Source organism: Sceloporus occidentalis, unplaced genomic scaffold, assembly GCF_023333645.1.
Source record: "Sceloporus occidentalis isolate IW3139 unplaced genomic scaffold, rSceOcc1.0.p SCAF_1, whole genome shotgun sequence".
Classification (NCBI taxonomy): Eukaryota; Metazoa; Chordata; class Lepidosauria; order Squamata; family Phrynosomatidae; genus Sceloporus; species Sceloporus occidentalis.
The window spans coordinates 250,182,922-250,203,111 of NW_028316981.1; the positions used below are offsets into that span (position 1 = coordinate 250,182,922).

At 39.4% G+C, this 20,190-nt stretch overlaps 1 protein-coding gene across 3 annotated transcripts in view; it reads left to right on the plus strand.

Moving 5' to 3' along the window:
* Nucleotides 1-20,190, plus strand: part of CEP120 (centrosomal protein 120) — a 44,187-nt gene that overhangs the window by 137 nt on the left and 23,860 nt on the right. The window contains exons 1-11 of one of the 3 annotated variants that reach the window (XM_089491633.1): nt 4,736-4,914; nt 7,361-7,517; nt 8,220-8,334; nt 9,880-10,021; nt 12,758-12,903; nt 14,855-15,052; nt 16,521-16,748; nt 16,888-17,092; nt 18,440-18,608; nt 18,756-18,905; nt 19,958-20,140. In XM_089491633.1, the coding sequence (XP_089347759.1) occupies nt 4,866-4,914; nt 7,361-7,517; nt 8,220-8,334; nt 9,880-10,021; nt 12,758-12,903; nt 14,855-15,052; nt 16,521-16,748; nt 16,888-17,092; nt 18,440-18,608; nt 18,756-18,905; nt 19,958-20,140 (1,742 nt within the window). In that variant the 5' untranslated portion in view covers nt 4,736-4,865. Of the gene's footprint in view, nt 1-4,735; nt 4,915-5,433; nt 5,599-7,360; nt 7,518-8,219; nt 8,335-9,879; nt 10,022-12,757; nt 12,904-14,854; nt 15,053-16,520; nt 16,749-16,887; nt 17,093-18,439; nt 18,609-18,755; nt 18,906-19,957; nt 20,141-20,190 lie in introns of those variants that run through there. The other 2 variants (XM_089491618.1, XM_089491626.1) reach the window with 2 other exon arrangements.

Sequence of the window (20,190 nt, forward strand, 5' to 3'; positions counted from 1 at the left end):
AAAACTTTATTTGAAAAACAGTTTAACAAGGGCGTGTTACAGACCGCCCAAAATGGGCGGTCTGCCGCCGCTGCCATTTGCAGCGAGGAGGAGCCCCAGCATCCAAACTGTGCAGCTCCTCTGCACTGCAAAAAAAACCCCCCAAAATGGCGCTTCTTTTCATGGCACGGTTATGACATCGCGAGGCTCCAATGGCGCACTCGCGACATCATTAGCGCTGTGTGACGTCCAGACGTATGCATCCGCGACGTCATAATGGCGGCCCCGTGTGGACGGGTGCCGCCATTTTGTACGTACCCAGTACATACTAGGGTTAGGGGCGTCAGGAAGTGACGCCCCTTCCTAACCCTAGTACGTCCTAGGGACGTACTATACGCCCATCCAAAACAGGCCAATGTTTCACTTGTTGCACTTAATTACACCTTGTTACTCCTCTCCCTCTCTCTCTTTTCGGAGAACTCCAGTTACTTTCACTTAGACCCTCACATCGTCCACATTTATTGTTATCCTTCTGACCTTGTATCTATACTAGCCCTCAGGCTAACCCTGTCCTTCACTTGGAGTGCTGTACTAGAACCAAGTCCCTCCCTTCTGAACTTGTTCCCTCTCAGACCCTGTCATAGAGCTAAGTCGTTCCCTTCCAAACTTTAGCTCTCACAGTCCCTACCCTCTGGACTGTCAATCAGACTCTGTCTGGAACCAAACCCTATCTGACTCCAACTGTCACTAACGGAATTCTTCTCCTCTTACCAGCCAACGTTCTATTGGCTGTTGTCAGCTGACTCCTGATTGGCTGTTGCTACCCTGGCATAATTCTGCCTATTCTTACCAACACTCTTGGGAGTTTGTCACACGAAGGAGATCGGGAGTTTATCCCATGAATATTCTGGAAAAATCACATAATTACACGAAACGATTTCACATGATGTCACACAAAACCCGCCATTAAAGTAGTCACAAAGAAGCATTAACACGCATCTTTTTTACTTTTGGGATTTCAGTGACAATGCATTTCCAATATTACTTTATTTGCGCAATTGCATGTGATAATCATTAGCGCAATTACTCACCATTTTCACTTTATTTGTGGTATGCTTTAAATGAGTATTAATCTCTCTTTAATGCCAAAGTGACAAACTCCTTAGGGATGGTTTGGTCCTAGACTCTTAACATTCTTGTCATATCATTTTTCAATGAGCTCCTAAGAAATGTTTTGGTTTAGGATCTGATTGATCTGTGTGGGAAACAGATTCCTTACTAGAGAGGCTGATGGCTTCAATACCTGATATTAATCTGAATTTAAAAGGAGGTATCCAAGGTGATCAGTTCTTTTCCTAGAACAGGTTCAGCTTTTTCTTTAGAGTTTGAACTATAACCCAGAGTGGATCCACTGCCCCATTGAAATTAGAGCCACCATTCAACACTGATGGAAAACAATTAAATGAAAATGTTGTTTTAAAGGCTGCCATTACACCATCATGGACCTATGTTTTCAAATGCATAATTTAAATGTTGTATTTGGTGTCAGCATACCCCAACCCTATATGCAAGATTCCATGACCATGGCAGCTGTGACTTGTGTAAGTTAATGTCTAAAACGTCTAGAGGACTGTGCTGAGAACCATTATTCTAAATTAAAAGGATTTAATCCTTAGAAATGATGTTACGCAGAACACAGATATCATCATCCATACTACTCCCTCATTCTGGATTAATCCAGTTTCTTGGCTTTTTATTTTAGCCAGAGGTCCTCCATTTAGACCACAAGTGGACAGTGTGCAGTCAAGTGACCAATGCAGTTCTCACTTTTTCCCTCTGCATTCTTTAACTGTAGCCACAGCAAAAGAAAGAACAACACAGAGCTCTGATGCCACAACAAACTACAATTCCCATAATTCCATTGCATTCAGCCATGGCAGTTAAAGTGGTGTCAAACCAGATTATTTCTGCAGTGCAGGTGCAGCCACATTCTCTCTTAAAGTGATACACTTTCTGTCTGGTTGCGTATTTTTAAGATGTCCTGCCACAGTTACTTCCCCACACTCCATTTACATAGAGCTACAATTAGAAATCCCTTGAGGGGATAATTTAAGTTCTCCGCCTTCCCATTAAATAATGTGTGTTACAGAGGATGGGAGGCATGGCAAAATTAATTGTCACCAATGGAAGCAATCTGGCTGCTGTTAACTGAGTGCCTTATCACCCAATCTTTACTAATTAGACCTTGGAACAGGAAGATTAAAAAACCTTGTGATTCTGCTTCTCAGTAAAGAAGTCTTTTTGTGGGCAATGAAATAGCACCATTCTTGGCTAAGTAGCACTACCATTATTATCTATTATTTATATATTTAAAATATTCATTATCTTAAACCATTGGGCAATTGTCCCAATATCACTTAAGTGCACACAGCCAATATTTTTCAAGGGATTGGATAACAAATTGAAAATGACTGACAATGCAGAGGATATATTTGAATCCTGGATCCATGAAGAAACAAATAATCATATCGATTTCAATGGGGCATTTTCACAGGGAGGTGACTTTCGGATTGCGGTCTTAAATTGCATCGGGAAATTAGAATTTGGGTGGGTGTTATTTAATGGATGACCAACTTAATTCACCTCTTCCCTCGTGCCATTGACACAAATCGGCACAGAATGAGCTGGGGTGAAAAGAAAAACCAAGGCAAAATACGACATGCGAGCACAGTGTTGCAAAACCATTTAACTGGTGAACAGAAAACACTAGAAATCAAGGAAGAAAAATCTAATGTATGTATATGCTAGGGTTATCCTGATTAGGTAGCATAACATTGCCTTGCTACTCCCTCAGAACATCATGCGCGGCAGGTAGAGATGTGGATTGGTAAAAGACTGTACCAAAACCAACATCTAACTGACATTAAATGACAATAGGCAAAAACAGATTTGCCTGCTGGAGACAAAAGGCAAAATCGATTCTCTGAAGAGAGAAGTTGACTGTACCACATATACATGAGCTATTAGAAAACTTCCTGAGAGATTGTTTGCTCATTCATTTCAGCAGTTGCCTGCCAGTGTTGCCAATAGTGATATGACAAAAGAGTGGAGTTATTACAGAGAAAGAAGCAATGTGTCATTTGCCCAGTTTTAACACACACTCCCCCTCTTCCTGGTAATAACTGCAGTTATCTGCCATTAACTGCTACGAGGACAAGCTCCCTGTCTCTCTTTGTCCCATGGCAACACACACACACACACACACACACACACAAATCAACAATAAGTTTATTCCAGCATGAAAAGCTTCAGCTGTTCCATGTTTGTCTTGAAGCCATAGGAGCTTTAATAGAGGAATGGTGGCAACCTATCTGAACGGAAGATACAGAGCTGACAAAAGTGGTGTCGGTGAATATTTTATAGCATTCGCTTATTGGGTTGATTTTGGCCACTGTGGACATGTTGCTGTTCAAAGAAGCCAAAACATTTCTGAATCTGACTAGCTCCAAATGATCTCTCATACCTTGATATTAGCTTAAAACTGGAATCTGGTACTCTGATACCTGGCACGTTAACAAATATTAGAAAGGCAAACGGAAATAAATGCACATATAAATGAAAGAGCTTGGGAGTGGGGCAGAAAAAAATGCTGGAAAAACAGTAAAATGTAGACAACATAAAATAGTTTTCCCTCCATATTTGCGGCTTTGATATTTGAGGATTTGATTATTCACGGATTTGATTAATATGTTCTCTCTAGGAATATCTAGGTCCTCCAGTGCAACTCTATGGTCAACTTTAACTAAAAGTTGCACTGAAAGGCCTAGAGATTCCTAGAGAGGATACACTACTAGGCATTTGTGGTCAGTGTCTCTCAGATGTTGACCACAGAGTTGCCCTGGAGGACCTAGAGATTCCTAGAGAGGTGTCCTCTCAGTAGAAACATGGTGTTTTTGTTATTTGCAATTTTTCCATATTCACAGGGGTCTTGTGCCCCTAACCCTAGCGAATATGGAGGGACAAGTGTAAACCTGCCTGTGGCGTATATCGTCCAAAAATAATTAAACATAACGCACATTATGTTTTAGTGTGGTGGTCCTTATCACACTACACTCTTATAGTGCTGCTATTCCACTTTTACTGCTGTCTGCCTCCTGTTGCATTCTGGGGCATGTAGTCCAGTGAGGCCTAAGAGCTCTTTGGCTGAGAACACTAAATGCTCCCTCTTTAAACTGCAAATCCCAGAATGCAACAGGAGGCAGCCAGAGCTGTTAAGGTGGAACAGCAGCACTATAAGTGTAATGTGATAAGGACTGGCCACATTGTGCTGCTCTTCCAATTTGACTGCTCTGTTTTCCTCCTGTTGCATTCTGGGGCTTGTAGTCCAGTGAGGCCTAAGAGCTCTCTGGCTGAAGATTCTAAACGCCCCCTCTTTAAACTCCAAATCCCAGAATGCAACAGAAGGAGGCAGCCAGAGGAGTCAAACATAGCAGCACTATAAGAGCGCAGCGTGGTAATCTAGCGTTATCTACAGATATGAAACCCCTTTCCCCCGCCTCTCCGGCAGGTGGCGCCGCTGACTCGCAACGCCACATCCGGGTACCGCCGAGCTGGGCAACGAAGCGAGCGTGGAACAACCGGAAGTGGAGGCGTGGCCATTAGAGGGGGCCGCTCTTTCCTGGCCGGTCTCTATGCTCCGTGTAGTTCTTCTAAGGCTAAGCCCTCGCTCGGAACGCGGCTCGGTTGCTTAGCGGCGGCGGCAGAGGCGCCAAAGGAGGGCTTTCAGGCGGCGTTTTCGGACGTCGCCAGCGCCTCCGGATCCCAAAGGAAGGAGCCTCTCGGACGGACGGACGGAGGGAGGGAAGGAAGGAGGTCCCGGCTGTGAGATGGGCACCAAATCTGACCAGCTGCTGGTTGTGGTTTCTATCCTGGAAGGTAAAAGCCGCCCCTTCCTGAGCCCAGCTGTGGATGCATCCACACTAGGGAGATAACCCGGTTTGGCACCGGTTGTCTTTGCCTTCCTCTGAGGCTGAGAGAGTGTGACTTGGCCACAGTTTACCCGGTGCGTTTCCATGGGGGCATGATCTTTCCTAGGCTGAAGTCCAAAGCATCTGAGGAAGGAGACTTCAGCCCAGGAAAGCTCATGCTGCCAACTTCTTTCTTTCAGTCGGCCTCACAGGCGCTACAAGGCCTCCCCACATAAGAATAGTAATAACAAATTGCATCTGAGGAAGGAGACTGAAGTCTAGGAAAACTCCTGCTGGCTCTGCATGCTTTCACCTGCGGAAATAACGCCTGCCAACCCATTTTGTGTCTCTTGAACACATGCTACAACTAGACTTACACAGTCAGGCTGTTATGGCAGATATGGGTCAAGTGATGCAAAAGGCCACGCGGGGACGTCCAGCGCGTTTTTTGTGAGAGATTAAGCATTGCTGACCCTCCTAACGGGTATATTTTAGTTAGTATAACAGATTTCCAGCTCCATACCTACAATTTCCTTGTCCCCAAATCCTGGGTTCATGGCCAAGAAGTTTATATTAAACAGAAGAGAGGAAGCGGGTGAAAGGAGGAAGATGGAAGCAGTGTCAAGAAGAACATATGTTCTCTCAATCTCAGGTAATTTAAGCATGTCAGGAGTAGGATTTCAAACACAAAGAGGGCATTAACAGCTGTTTCCATACACTCACACACACACACACACACACACACACACGAGCTTGGTTGGCAGACTAGCTCTGAATTTAAACAAATAGGAAAATGTAGATATGGTTGAAAATTATAATAGAAAGTACAATAGAAAGTACTTGTATTAAAGTACAGTTGGCCCTCCGTTTTTGCCAAGGATATGTTCCAGACCCACACTTGCACATATTGCGCATACAGAAGCTTGTATATATTCAAACCCCATAGGCTTGAATGGGTGTGTGCCTGTGCGCACGCCCCATTGAAAATAGTGGAGGTCACCTCTCCATAGATTTCCAATGTCATGGATCCCAGATCCACAAGTTAGGAGGAGCAACTGTATATAACATTAGTCTGTTCTGATGTGTCTAAGTATCTGTATTACATTTGCATTTCACTTTGAGTTTCAGTGTTATTTCCACAAACAGCAGAATAAACATCCTTTGTTTACTCAAGAACAGTTCCCATTGGGGCCCAAGTGTGCACAGAATTATAGCCATAATAGGTATATGTCCTTGTTTGGTGTCAGTTTTTCAGTGATGGCTGCCCATGGGTTCCAACTTGGTGCAGGAAGAGACGACTCAACCTGAGCTGGATTGGGGAGACATTTTTGCACATGGGCTTGCAGGGAGCTAGGGAACCATCTTCATTTTGTTACAGCATGCTGGTGTTGATTTCTGATGTGAATGATCTAGGCCATAGCTAGAACTTGTAGCTTCAAGTTCAGAGTGAGCTGAGGTAGATGCACCACTTCCGTAAGGGGCCTTGAGAGAGGGAACGTGGGCCGGCTCACTCTTGAAGTAGCCAGGCTCCCAGAACTATGATGTTGATCATGAGTGGCCCACGTTGCGGGTCTTCTAGATCTTTCTCCAGCAGATGGGATGATTGTGTTTCAGCAAACCTTGATCCTTGACTATGTCATGACAAAGTATTCTTAAAACAATAAATGTCTGGCTAGTTGAAGGCTACTGACTGTCTCTGTGGGATTATTGCTTTACTGTGGTTCACCATTCACTGCAGACAAAAACGTTTTTAATTTTTTGCAATGACTGGGGTAAGGATTCTGTAGAAACCAGTTCCCTTCTTTTCACTTTGAGAGTAGTGTTTTGTGTCATGAATAACTCAATCTTTGTAGATGCCTGGATATTTGTGATAACTGTAAGTTACTTTGCTGCTGCTAATGGATTTTGAATTGTATTGTTTCCGCTTGTCCCTGGTTCCCACATGAACAAGACAGGAAGTGGCCTCTGCAGGCACTGATAACCTTCTATACCAGTGAGTCCCGAATTTTGGCCTTTCAGATCTTTTGGATTTTGGCTCACAGAGTCCCAGACCATTGGCCAAAAGAGCTGAGGCTTCTGGGAGCTGAAGTCCAAAACACCCAGAGGACCAGATTTTGGGAATCGCAGCTCTAGACTATCTTAACTAACAACAGAAGTAACATCTTAAATGGAAGGCCTGTGACTCTGACATTGCTACTTGTCCTCTGTTGCATGATTTTTAACAGCATTGCCTGATAAAGAAGCCAGTGAAGCTTTGAAAGCTTGCATGAGGTAGTATTTGGGTATTTTACTTGGCCCAGTAAACACATTACTATTTTGTGGGTTTGGGATTTTGTTGCATTTTGTAAGTAATTGTGTCATGTTCTAATATTAGACTGTCAGTTTAATCCTAATTTATTTTTCTCCTTTTCTAGGACGTTATTTTCCCAAACGTCCAAAGCATATGCTGGTGGTAGAGGCAAAATTTGATGGTGAACATTTATCTACTGACCCAGTAGAACATACTGATCAACCTGAATTTGCCACAGAATTAGCCTGGGAACTTGACAGAAAGGCACTTCACCAGCACAGGTTACGTTCTCATTGTTTTCTGAATTATTTGATTTTGTTTGCTTGCTTCACATTTGTAGAACTCTGCTTACAGACTTTCCCCCAAGACTTTGCTGGAAGAGCCAACGGGCTGCATATTTTAATCCTTATTTGACATAACTTTGTGAAAGAAATTTCATATTATTTTCTTCAGTGGCAATCTGTGTTGTCTCATATGTTTCATGTCAAAAAATAGATTCCTCTTTAATTTATCTTGTTAAAGGATTTATTAAATAAACACAAAAGCAAGGAGAGCATAGTATCATCAGACATTCTGCCAGTCCCTTCATGTGAACAGTAACTTTCTGAAGAAAAGGCTTTTTCTGTTCATTGGGGAAACTTTCTTTTTCAGAGAACTCTTTTCATGAGTAGAGTGAATGTGCTTTCCCCTGTTTGTGTTGATTTTGTAATGCCTGAATTGGGTTTATATTCAGTTGTCATAATATACCTGGAGCCCATTTTAAAAAAGATTTCTATAATAATGGGCCATATTATATTGAGCACTATAAACATTATATGACATTATAAATACTAAACAGTGAATAAGATAACAGTCTGGAACAGTAGCTCACAGATGAAATCGGTTGGCAAGGATGTGCCACATATACCACTGGGGAACCAGAAAGTGGCAAACAAATTTATAAATCTTTATTCTTCATGGATTCTGTTTTTATTTTCTTGCAGATTACAACGTACTCCTATTAAGCTACAATGCTTTGCTGTTGATTCTTCAACTGCAGCAAAGGAAACTATAGGTTATGTTATACTTGATTTAAGAACTGCTCAGGAGAAGAAACAGGTATTATTTTTGACATCATATTGAAAGTATGATCCCTAACAAATATTCCAGAATAAGTTTTGATTAGGATTATAGTAGCAAGTACATTTCTATACCGCTTATCAGTGCACTTAAGCACTCCCTAAGCGGTTTACATTGTGTAAGCTAATTGCCCCCAACAACTCATTTTAGCGACCTTGGAAGGATGCCAGGCTGAGTCAACCCTGAGCCCATGGCTGGTATTTAACTTAGAATTTTGTGGTTTGTGAGTAAGTGGCTGCAGTACAAGCATTAACCACTGTGCCACCAGGGCTGAATCACAGATTTCTAGACTTAATTTCTCACTGGGCTGATCAACTGTAGTTTTCTTGGTACAGTTTTAGAGTGGCGTTTCAAATAACTGAATTGGGGCCGGCAACTTGTGACCCTCTAGATATTGGACCATAATTCCCGACATCCCTCACATTTGGATATTCAGGAGCTGATAGGTTACAGTCTAGCAATACCAGAATGTCCATACATTCCCAGTTCTGCACTAAATGCTGTTTATCCATCAGTCCCTGCATGTAAAGAATTGCCATGTCAAAGGTAACGCTAGACTAAAGCATTATTCCTTATTATTGTACTTTGTTTTCTTTGTGTTAGAAACTTCTTGTGAACATGAGAACATAAGCATGTGATGTCTACAATTATGAAGTAATTTCATAGAACACTGCACTTAGGTTTATCAAAATTACCTAAAGGACCAGATATGAAACCCCTAATGACAATTTGTGCAATTGTGTCTAGAAAGACAGCAAAGTTGTATGCATTTATGTTATCTCTTGTCCAGTTTGAAGGCTTCTGTACTAAGAAATAAGTATAATTGTAAATTGGTAGTTTGAGTCAATGACCGGCTTGCTAAAATGATTATCTGTTACAAAGTAAAAGTTAACAGAAGGCTGCTGTTAAAGGGATTTATGATTTTCCTTTGTCTTTTTGTAATAGGGTAAATGTGAAACAAAACTTTCCAACTATTAAGGACACATGTTATATATGTTTTATTTTGTGGGCCAGTGTTAACTAGCTTCTCCTCCCATCAAAAGAGAAGATCCATTGCTATAAGCCATTGTTATCCTGTGAAAAACAAACTGCATTCAGACATTTCCATGAATAAATGGAAATGCACATAGAGTAGCTGGAAATATTCTAAGTGTGATTTATAGCTGAAATTGCAATGATAAGGTGTAGATGTACACTGTTAATGCCATTTTAATGTAATGTGAATTCATGTCTTCCACTGATTATCTTTCATACAGGAGAGGGGACATTGTTTCTGTTCTTATATCTAGATCGGCCTAAAACCCTCCTTAAATCCTTCCTTATATTGGGGAAACTGAATAAAAAAGCATCGGTATAAGTGTTATAGCCATAATGACCAATAAGAATGATTTGTCTTAATTTTAAATGTAAGATCTCTGAAAATATGTTTTTCAGTTTGGCAGCATTTTATTTGATAACTATTGTATATTTACAATTTGGTGTACACATTTTCCTCAACTTCTTGTTTTGTATGAATTTCTGCAGCCACCAAAATGGTATCCTTTACTCAGCAACAAATACACCAAATTTAAATCTGAAGTACAACTAAGTCTGACATTAGAGACTGATACCAAAGCAACTGTGGATGGTTTTAAAGCTAAGGGGGCACCCCCCAGAGACATGGCAGGTTGGTATAATAATAAAATCTTTAACAAACACTATAGTGTTCTTGAAATTCTTAAGGAATCCAAGATTGTGTAAAATCCTAAGACCCTAAAGTATTATGATAATTATGACCAAACACTGGCAGAATGTTTTTGTCTTTGTTTTATTATTTCTGTTTACAGAAAATTCATCAACAGTTCTGGTGCTGAAAATGAATTGCTAGGCTCAGCATCTATCCAGAAGCACTCTTTCTTAATTATATGCATACCTCTACCACCATAGCACTATTGTGCCCCTTGAGAGTATTAATTAATCCTATATCATACAAGCCTAAGACTGACCTCTCTTGCTCATTTGATAGATGATTTCTGAGTACTTATGATCAATCTGGTCTTTTTAGGAACTGATGTCATGTTTGCTCATTTTTAAAACTGTAGGATGAATGCAGTTTGATACTGCTTTAACTGGCAAGGCTCAGTGCTGTGGAATTCTGGGATCTGTAGTTTTGTGGGCTATTTAGCTGTCTGTCAGAGCTCAGGTGCCACAACAAACTACAGATCCCAGGGTTCCATAGGATAGAGCCATGACAGTTAAAATGGTGTCAACTTGCATTAATTCTGCCGTGTGGCAGCAGCCTTAGGTATAGTGTTTTGCTTATAAAGGTATTGACTGTATACACTGATAAACTGATCTATTTAGATGGTTATCATAATACTGTACTTCCTAAAGTTAAAAAAGAAAGTATCAGGGCTAAAGACACTTTGGATTTAAATTTAGAACATATCAATGTTCCCTTTCCCTGTCCCCACATCTTGTGATACTAATTATTGGAAGCATGAGGATAGGGTACATTATATGTTGGAATCTGTTACATGAGGAAATACAATAGCATTTTGAAATACAAAATTTTTAATTCATTCCTACACATTCATTTTTTCTATGCTGTCATTTTATTTTCCCTATTCTTATTTCTCCATTCTGTCTATATGTTTATAATTTTATTTTTTATTGAAAATAAAATAATCAATCAGTCCTTGGTACTGAAATAAAGCCCAGGAGAAACGAACACATGCACGTATCCTAGTTAAGCTTATGCTCTTTATTGACTTTTCATCTTTCACCTTTATTTTTCCAATTGGTTTTCTATCCTAAAGCTTATTTAAATTATTTTGTCAAGATTAGTAAAGTACAACCTCAGTGGAGTGTTTCAAATGGTGAGTTTTATTTTCATTTCTACATTTTATAGCCTTACTCTCCTTTATTAGTTGTATTTGACATTTGGGGGAAAATAACAGAATGAAGTCAAGCTATTAACACTGTCTTGAGCATGGATGGTATAAATTTAATTCATTCAGATGAATATTTCTATGTAATGTAATTCCCTTTTTGAAATAGATACTGTTTCATCTCCAGGAAAGTTCAAAGTGCTGATTATGACCTATAAAGCTTTGTATGGCTTATGTCCAGACTGTCTGGACCATGTGAGTCTGATCTTTATGGGGTGGGGCCTTGTCTAGTGGGATATAGGAAAAAGCCTTTTTGGTAACTGCTCCTAGGAACTAGAACTCTCTCCCAAGGGAGGCTAGGTTGGCCCCCACTCTGCTGTTTTTTAGCCGGCAGGTTGAGCATCTTCTTATTTCAACAGGTGCTCAGCCTTTAACTGGTTGAGGCAGAAAAATACTCAGTGGTTGTGCTATATTTTTTTAATATGTAATATGTGTTGAATGTATGTTTGTTTTAAAATAAATTTTCAGTTGGATTGGTTGTCTTATCCCTTTAACCTTTTGTGCTTCAAACTTACATTGTAAGCCACTTTGGGTATCATAAATAGAGAAAGATGGGATATAAATTAAATCTAGATTTCAGAGTATGGAATGATTTATTTTTAAAAAAATAAGAGACATTAATTTCTATTTTCTCCCAGAGTAACAAGTTAGTTGTTACTTATTACTTTGAGAGAAATATACTCAATACTTTGAGAGTAATGTGGTTTTTATGTGCTGCTATACATTTTTTATAGTCATTTTACAACTGTACACTTAAATATATGGGCCCAAATTCTCCACCATGATGTTTAGAAATAGGTTAATCTTCTACACCAAAGAACTGCTGATATTGCGGTAGTGTATTTTTAATTAATATTTTATACAGAGGGCCTCCACATTTGGTGGGGTTAGGGACCCAGCACCCCTGGGAAAGTAGGAAAACTTCAAATAAAAAACACTATTTTTTTAAAGCTGAGAGCACACCTCTCTAGAAATATAAGTCCTCCAGCACAACTCTGTGATCAACATCTGCCAGAAGTTAACTCTAAAATGTGCTGGAGGATCTACAAATGCCTAGAAGAGTGTTTTCTCTAGGAATCTCTCGGTCTTCCGGTATGAGTTCTGGCATACTGACTATAGGAGGACCTAGAGATTCCTAGAAAGAACAAATGAGCAAATAATCAAATCCACAGTAGTCAAAATTACAAATGTGGAGTGCTGACTGTATAAGTTAATTACATTAGCTATTTAATTTAATTATTTTAAAGTATTCTTTAATGTAATTGTTTTATATAATTAATTGTTATACGCTCATTACCAATCCACATTACCACATTGCATTTATTCAGCACCATGAAAGCTCAGCACTAGTAGGATTTCTTGATGACACTGATGACAGGTATTCTCAGAAATTTCTCCATTGTAGGATATGAATTCACACTTCATACTTTTGTCTGAAAACTAACTGGAAAAAAATCAATTTTCTTTTTAAGTACCTCTGAAACTCCCCGGATTGGACCCAAAAAATCTTGTAGCAGTGCTGAATGAAGAAGGATATCATCAAATTGGACCGGCAGAATACTGCAGAGACTACTTCATTTTGTCTGTTACTGTTGCATTCGCCACACGATTAGAACAGGTAACAATACTGATTCAGCTTCTTAATGCAGCTGCTTTTTCTTTGCCTTAAAGACTGAACGCTGGTAGTATGAGAGATGGAAACCATTTCTGAAAATGGCTAATATGTTATTTTAGTCATTATGTGTATGTGCATATGTACGTATCTGAGTGTACGCATCATGTTAGTGTTAGTCATTGTACAGAAAGCTCCCTCTTATTTGACAGACTAGGGACCATCACACTGTCAAAAAGTGGAAATCATTGAAATGTGGAATCATTCTGTACTTTGATCCCTAACCGGTCGAATTAGTGCAGGAAGCCTGTATCACTGTTCTAAGGAATGATGTTATGGTATGATTTGCATCTGACCTGGCTGAGATTCCTGCCCTTGAGAAATGTCTCCTTCATTGACAGTGGGAAGGAGAGCAAGGCTCAAGGAATTGCTGTGTCCTTGTCTTTTCCCATTAAATAGGGCAAATAACGTGGCTGGTGCAATTGTAGGGTCACCCTGCCCTTTGCCAGCTAGTTGTCAGCAACAACCACAACACCATGCTCTTTGTCCAAACCCAGAGAGTGGAAGCTGTTCAATCGAGGCACCACTGAGTGACTGGGCTCTTTATTTCTCATCCTCCCCTCGTTTTGCCATTGTGCTGACTGGGACAAAGTCTAACAAAGAGGCAACTTACCACAATTCACTCTTAGCTAGACTTCACACTGGTCAGAGCCATGAGGGGAGGAGAAGGAAAAACAAGCCCAGTCACTCAGCAGTGTTTTGGTCAAACAGCTTCCACCCTTTGGGTTTGAACAAAGAACATGGTATTGAGGTTGTTGTTGCTGTTGTAATCAACTCTCTGGCAAAGGGCAGGACAACCCTGCAGTTATGTGAAGGGAGAGGCGGGAAATAAAAATAATAATAATAATAATAATTATTATTATTATTACATTGCTTTCCTTTGTTTAGTAAGAAAATGTTAGGGTTTCGATAGAGCAATGTCTCAGACCTCCATCCCACTGTCACCCAACAGGAACAACATCTTCCACCTTTCCCTGGGCAAGGGAGCGGAGAGAGCCGAAAGGAGCCAAAGCAGCCATCAGGCTGTACTCTTAGACTGTTTCGTAGGTGTGTGTGTGTGTGTGTGTGTGCGTGCGTGTGTGTATAAAATGGAGAGTCCACCTGGGAGAGGCCCCACCTACAATTTTTCAACCTTTTAAAATTACATTACTGTATAACCAAAAACAATTCCATGCATGCTCAAAGGAGTTCTCCACGCATCAACTATACAGGTTCTGGGGATAATTTAGAACAGTTGAAAGAACGAGTTGGTGGAAAATGAAGCACTGAAAGGGGGGAGACACTGCTATTGGAGTATCATATTTCCAATGTGTTGTTGGTCTTAAAAATAGAAAATGTCCAAAAGTCCCCCCTTTTCAAAGTTAGCATTTTTTAAATGGCAAGTAAATGCCACTTTGTGCATGAACCATCCTAAAGTATTAATGTTAAAAGGAAAACAAATATATCATTGTACCCTATTACTACAGGAAATCAGCAGGTAGCATTATTGTATTACTTCCTAAGTTAGAATAGAGCTTCCAGCTTTGAGATGATTGATATGTGGAAGATATCATTCTGCTACATTGGCTATGCTTAATAGTTTGATGGCTTTTCTAATCTTTTGAGTCTGTGTTACGTATTTGCCTTTAAGATAGCTGCAACTAAAAGTGTAAACAAATCTCAAAAGTACTGTAATACTTGCACTCTCTTGATGTTGAGCAAGCAGGGGAAATGGGCATGGTATCTGCAATCTGACCATGAGCTGACATCACTAATCCCTAGTGTTACCAATGTAATGAGAAAAATATTTAAATACTCAAACAATATTCCATATTACAAATCTGTCTATGTGAGAAATGCTGCTGAGCATTTTTAAAGGAGCTATACTTATTTCATTTACTCCCTTTGTTTATAATAGCTAATACCAACCACAATGAAACTTCCAGAACGGCAGCCTGAATTTTTCTTTTACTATTCACTACTGGGCAATGATGTTACCAATGAAACATTCACTAACTTGATGAATCCAAATTTTGAGCCAGAGAGAGCATCTGTTCGAATACGCAGCAGTATTGAAGTTTTAAGAGCATATTTGCTAGCTCATTCAAAGTTGCAGGTAAGCAACTATGGTTTCTCTGTTGTTAATTAGCTTTTAGTTGTTTATGCAGTAGTTTGGAGCTTCCTATAAAGTCCAAAATACAGTTTTAAAGAAAATAATCAAGTCATAATCCAAGAGGATGTTTTTGCTGGCAGGTATTCTTCTATCGTGCAGTTGGGATAGACCAGTGCACCTCCTTGCTATTGTCCCCTTGCTCACCAAAATCTGCACCAGAGAATGAGAAGTTCTGGAATCAGTTCTGGAACAGCATAGTGGGTTGCATAGAGAAGATGGTGCTCATCTGTTGCACTGGCAGATGAGCACCAGAGCAATGTTCATTTTATTTTTATTATTAATAGTTACATTTATATCCTGCCTTTCCTCCTGTGAGCTCAAAGGGGCATATATATATTCTTTTCCTCTTACCTTTTTCTTACAACAACTGGTTATTATTATTCTGTTTATTTATATGATGCCTTCCTCCTAACACAGGGACTCCAGGCAGCTAACAAATTTAAAACAGTCTAAGTTAAAACAGTATAAAACATTAAAAATACAAAATTTAAAAAACAATTAAACAATTCAAACGTCTGAACCAGAGTAACAAACTGAGATCCATTATTTAGTGACTTCTTGAGCAAGCTCCAAGTCTCTCAAGTCCCAATCCACTGTACCACACTGGCCCCCGTATATGTTTCGAGGCAAGAAAAAGGAAAATATTCAGTTAATATTGAGGTTGAATATCCCACAGTAGTTGACAGCTAATCATAGCCACATGTGTCATGCATACCGACATTTTGGACCAAAAGAAGATGAGTATCCTAGTCCAGCAGTGAAGGTACATGGGTTTTGTGTAAACCTGTATGGTAACATACTCGTGTTGGTAAATGTACAAAGTTGCTCTTACAATTACTGTGAAAATTTAAGCCTATGCACACTGTAGGAATCACGAAACTGATTCAATTTCTAGATCTGTTAGTAGAATCAGTTGAAGTTGGTTTGGATTGTTGGTTATATGGTTGGCTCTTGATATCTGCGGGCTTGCCATCCATGGATTTTAAACATCCACAGACACAAGCCTCATTTCTTTAAATGGACGCATGTGCATGCTGCCGCATTAGTCACCATGCACATGTCGTGTCAGCCATTAAGGATAATGTGACTCAAAGTCCTGCATTTTTTCAGAATGGATCCCCTGTGGATACGAATGGTGGATTGTACCTTTTAATACCCTGTAGTAAGGCCAGGTAGAGTTCGTTGCAAAGTTTTTGGAGGATACAGCAGTTTGGGTAAAATTAGATTCTTTCAGTAAGCTAACAAAGGTTTGATTTCTATAGTAGCTTCTCTGATACTGCAAGCGTATCCCTTCTAAAGATCTGTTTTCCCCCCACTTAGATGTAATCATTGGCTGGTTTGGTATAAATATTGTCTATGCTTCCTGTTGTCTATAGCCCAGTTGTTTTCAGGATGCTCTTTTGAAAATTAGATCCATCTTTGCTGTGGAAATCAATCTCTTGGAAGCACTGAGGTACTTCTAACTGGCTTGCTGAAGAAGGGAAATGTAGAAATCCAGCAACATCCAGTAACTATTGAAGGAGCATTCATTCTTGTTCCACCCAACAGAACCCGGCAAAGACTGCCCCCATTGCCTTTGGATACGGCACCCACTGTCGGGGTATCAGTATCTCTACAAAAGGATAGCAGAGTTTCACAGGTAGAACTCATTTTTTTCTATAACTTTGACTTACTTTTTAATGGAGCAGTATAATAGAAAATATTTAAAGAGTTGTGGTATTATAGCTATTTTGTAAGTAAATGACATTTGAATATTAATGAGACTACATTTTTTTCAGCCTACAATCCACACAGTTTCAATGGCTGACTCTGAAACTGTAAAAAGGGCTTTGTCTCCTACACAAGATAAAGAAAAGAGACCTGAACACACTTCCCATAATGCACTACCTCAGATTCATCATTCTCCTCCTGTAAAAGAGGATTCAACTGAAAGTGAAGTGGAAAGTCTTCAGTATGACAAGAATCCAAAGCCAGAGAAGAAAGGTAGGTGTTAAATAGACATTAATTTTATTAACTATAAAGCTATAGCTGTATTCTCTATTACGAATATATTCTTGGTAGGGTTTTTTTAAAAGATAAGATAGTATCTTATCTGTTGGAAAGAGGTAGGTGATGCTACACAGTAATCTGAGGAGGTTATCGCATTGCTTTTGCTCCTGCGATAGACTCGGAATGTCACTGTACGCATTTCCCCGTGGCTGGGCAGTAAGCAGCCCATATGCAACCCAGCTTCTCTGGGCTTCTCCTGGATCTGTTCAAGAGCAGGATTTTTCCATTCGAAAAGCTGTAGCAGAAGTCTGGGTTGCATACAGGCTGCGTACTGCTCGGTGATGGGGAAATGTGATAAAATCTGCCTCCTTAAAGATACATCCCACGTCTATTGTGGGAGCAAAGCAATGTGATAAACTCCTAAGTCAAGAAGACTGGAAAGATCCATTTGAGCTTGAAGGAGTGAGATGGTGTCAAAATACTATTTGGTACTTTATGAACAGAATACAGAGTTCACTTTAAGGCCATGATGGGGAGGCTATTTGAAATGTAGAGACCTTTCCTTTTCCATGTGTGTTAGCTTGTTATGTAACTCAGCCGCCATAACATGGCTAATCTTCAAATTGTCATACATATTTGGCAGCAGACTGGCAGGGTATCTTGAATTTATGTTGTTCTTTGTTGCTGCTAGTGTATATTCACTTCAGAATTTAGGTCTAGAAAGGAAAGAATCATAGAATGGAAAGGGATCACCAAGTTCTTCTGGTCCGTTCCCCTGTCCTGCAGAAATACACTGCATCCTAAAAGATGGCTATCCAACCACTGCTGAAAGACCTCAAAAGAAGTATTCATCACCTTCCAAGCCAGTCTGTTCCACTGCTGAATAGCCTTTAAGGTTGAGAGGTTCTTCTTCATGTTTATGTGGAATAATTTTTCTTGTAATTTGAATTCATTAGTTTGTGTTCTTGTTTCTAGAGCAGTGAAAAATAAACTTGCTCTGTCTTCTACATGACACTCCTTCAAATATTTAGGGCTAGCTATCACATCACCTCTCAGATAATCTCTTCTCCAAGCTAAACATGCCCAGCTGTCTAAGCCATTGTCCATAGAGCTTGGTTTACCATTTTGTTCACTCTCTTCTGGGCATGTTCCAGCTTGTCGCTATCCTTGTTGAAAACAGTTATATCTAGAATATTGTTGAAAGTATTCACATATTCATACCTGCTAGATTGTCTGACAGATACAACGTTTAGTAACATTTAGGAGAATATCATACATATAATATTTTAACAAAACAGAAACTAAAGTGAATTTCTAAAAGTTGTTTTGTTTTGTTTCCAGGGTTGAATACCCAAATACCTGTTTCCCAGAGTCAACACATCAGTAGTTCTGAATCTACTGCAGCACCAAAAGTTGCTGTTCCAACAGCTGCCCATCATTTCTGCTTCTCACTAGACCTAAGAACTATCCACAGTTTGGATACTGGGTTTCCAGTCAATTGCATGTTAAGGTACATCATGTTTTAGATGTTACTTCAAATTGCCGATCTTGACATATCTTTAAGTCACTATTGTTAGCTAGAATTATATTTACTTAGTATTTGAGGCCATAATTCACATGAATAAAATTTTGTTTATTATGTTTTCATCCTCAATAGGTACTCATATCCATTTTTTGGCAGTGCAGCCCCTATTATGACAAACCCTCCTGTGGAAGTAAGAAAAAACATGGAGGTGTTTCTTCCCCAGTCCTATTGTGCATTTGATTTTGCAACAATGCCCCATCAGCTTCAGGATACTTTTTTCAGGTGTGTACTGGGATATTATTTTAAATAGTTTCTGTATGTTTGGATGTATGTCTATGCAAGCTATCTGTCAATATTGAAATGCTTTGGAACTGCAGGTTAGCTGTCTTTTCTCATTCATAGGAGTGGTACTTTATTTCAGGTGTTTCATGTTTCATCTCATTAAGCTTATATAGTGTATGTTTATTTCATGAGTATGTTATGAATATCTATTTTATAGATTTATTTCCATAAGTTTTATATGTTTTAAATGTTTTATATGTTTTATATATGCTTTGTTGTTTAATGGCCTGTTGGCTGAAATAAATTTATTCAAATTCAAATTCTTATATAGTGTCTGCTAATGAATTTTGCTTAAAACCCCCATAATTGCATTCCTCAATTGTTTACTTTCCTTGGCAGTGTGGAAGTTAATTTACATTCCTACTGAAGGAAGGGATCCATAGCTGTACATTCTTGAGAAAATAATCGTCTATGTAAGGTCTCCATGCATTACGAATCCAGAGTAATGGGAGGGAGGAGTAGATACATTAGAACATTTTAGGATGGGCTGTTACTATTGTTAATAGCGAAATATTAAGGATAGAAACACCATGAGACAACAACTACATTATACATTTTAATCTAGCATTGTTGTTTGCTTTCAGGAAGGCAAATGATATAGTGATAGAAATGGTGTTAAAGTATGTAATTCAAGGGGTTGCACAGACAAACTGAATTTAAACAAGAGTGCTATACAAATCTGCAAACTTTACCCACATGCAGCCTAGGATCCTCTCACCGCTGTCTGCAGCCTCTGAGTGACCTTTCCAAGGGTTCTCAGAGTTGCCCTGGAAGCATTTAGGCTGCAGGGCAGGCTATAAATGCTCTAAATAAATGAACAATAAATTTATTGATGAAACTTTGTAGGAAAGAGGCTTCTCACTTATGTCAAAATGGTTTGTATGTGTTCTGTTTTGTTTGTTTGTTTTTTAAAAGCTGTGCAGGAGATGATATGTCAGTCAGAAGAAAAATGCAGATTCCTATCTGATGCTTACATTCTTTTGATATTTAAGGTTACCATTACTGGTGGAGCTGTGGCACAAAGATAAAACAACAAAAGACTTGCTTCTAGGAGTTGCAAGACTCCAACTTTCAAATGTTTTGGCCATGGAAAAAACCCGTTTTCTAGGTGCTAATGGGGAGCAGTGCTGGCGTCAGACTTTCAGTGAAACAATCCCTATAACAGCAGCACAAGGGTATGATATGATGTGAAAAATTGGACATCCTCTGTTAAATATTGTATTAG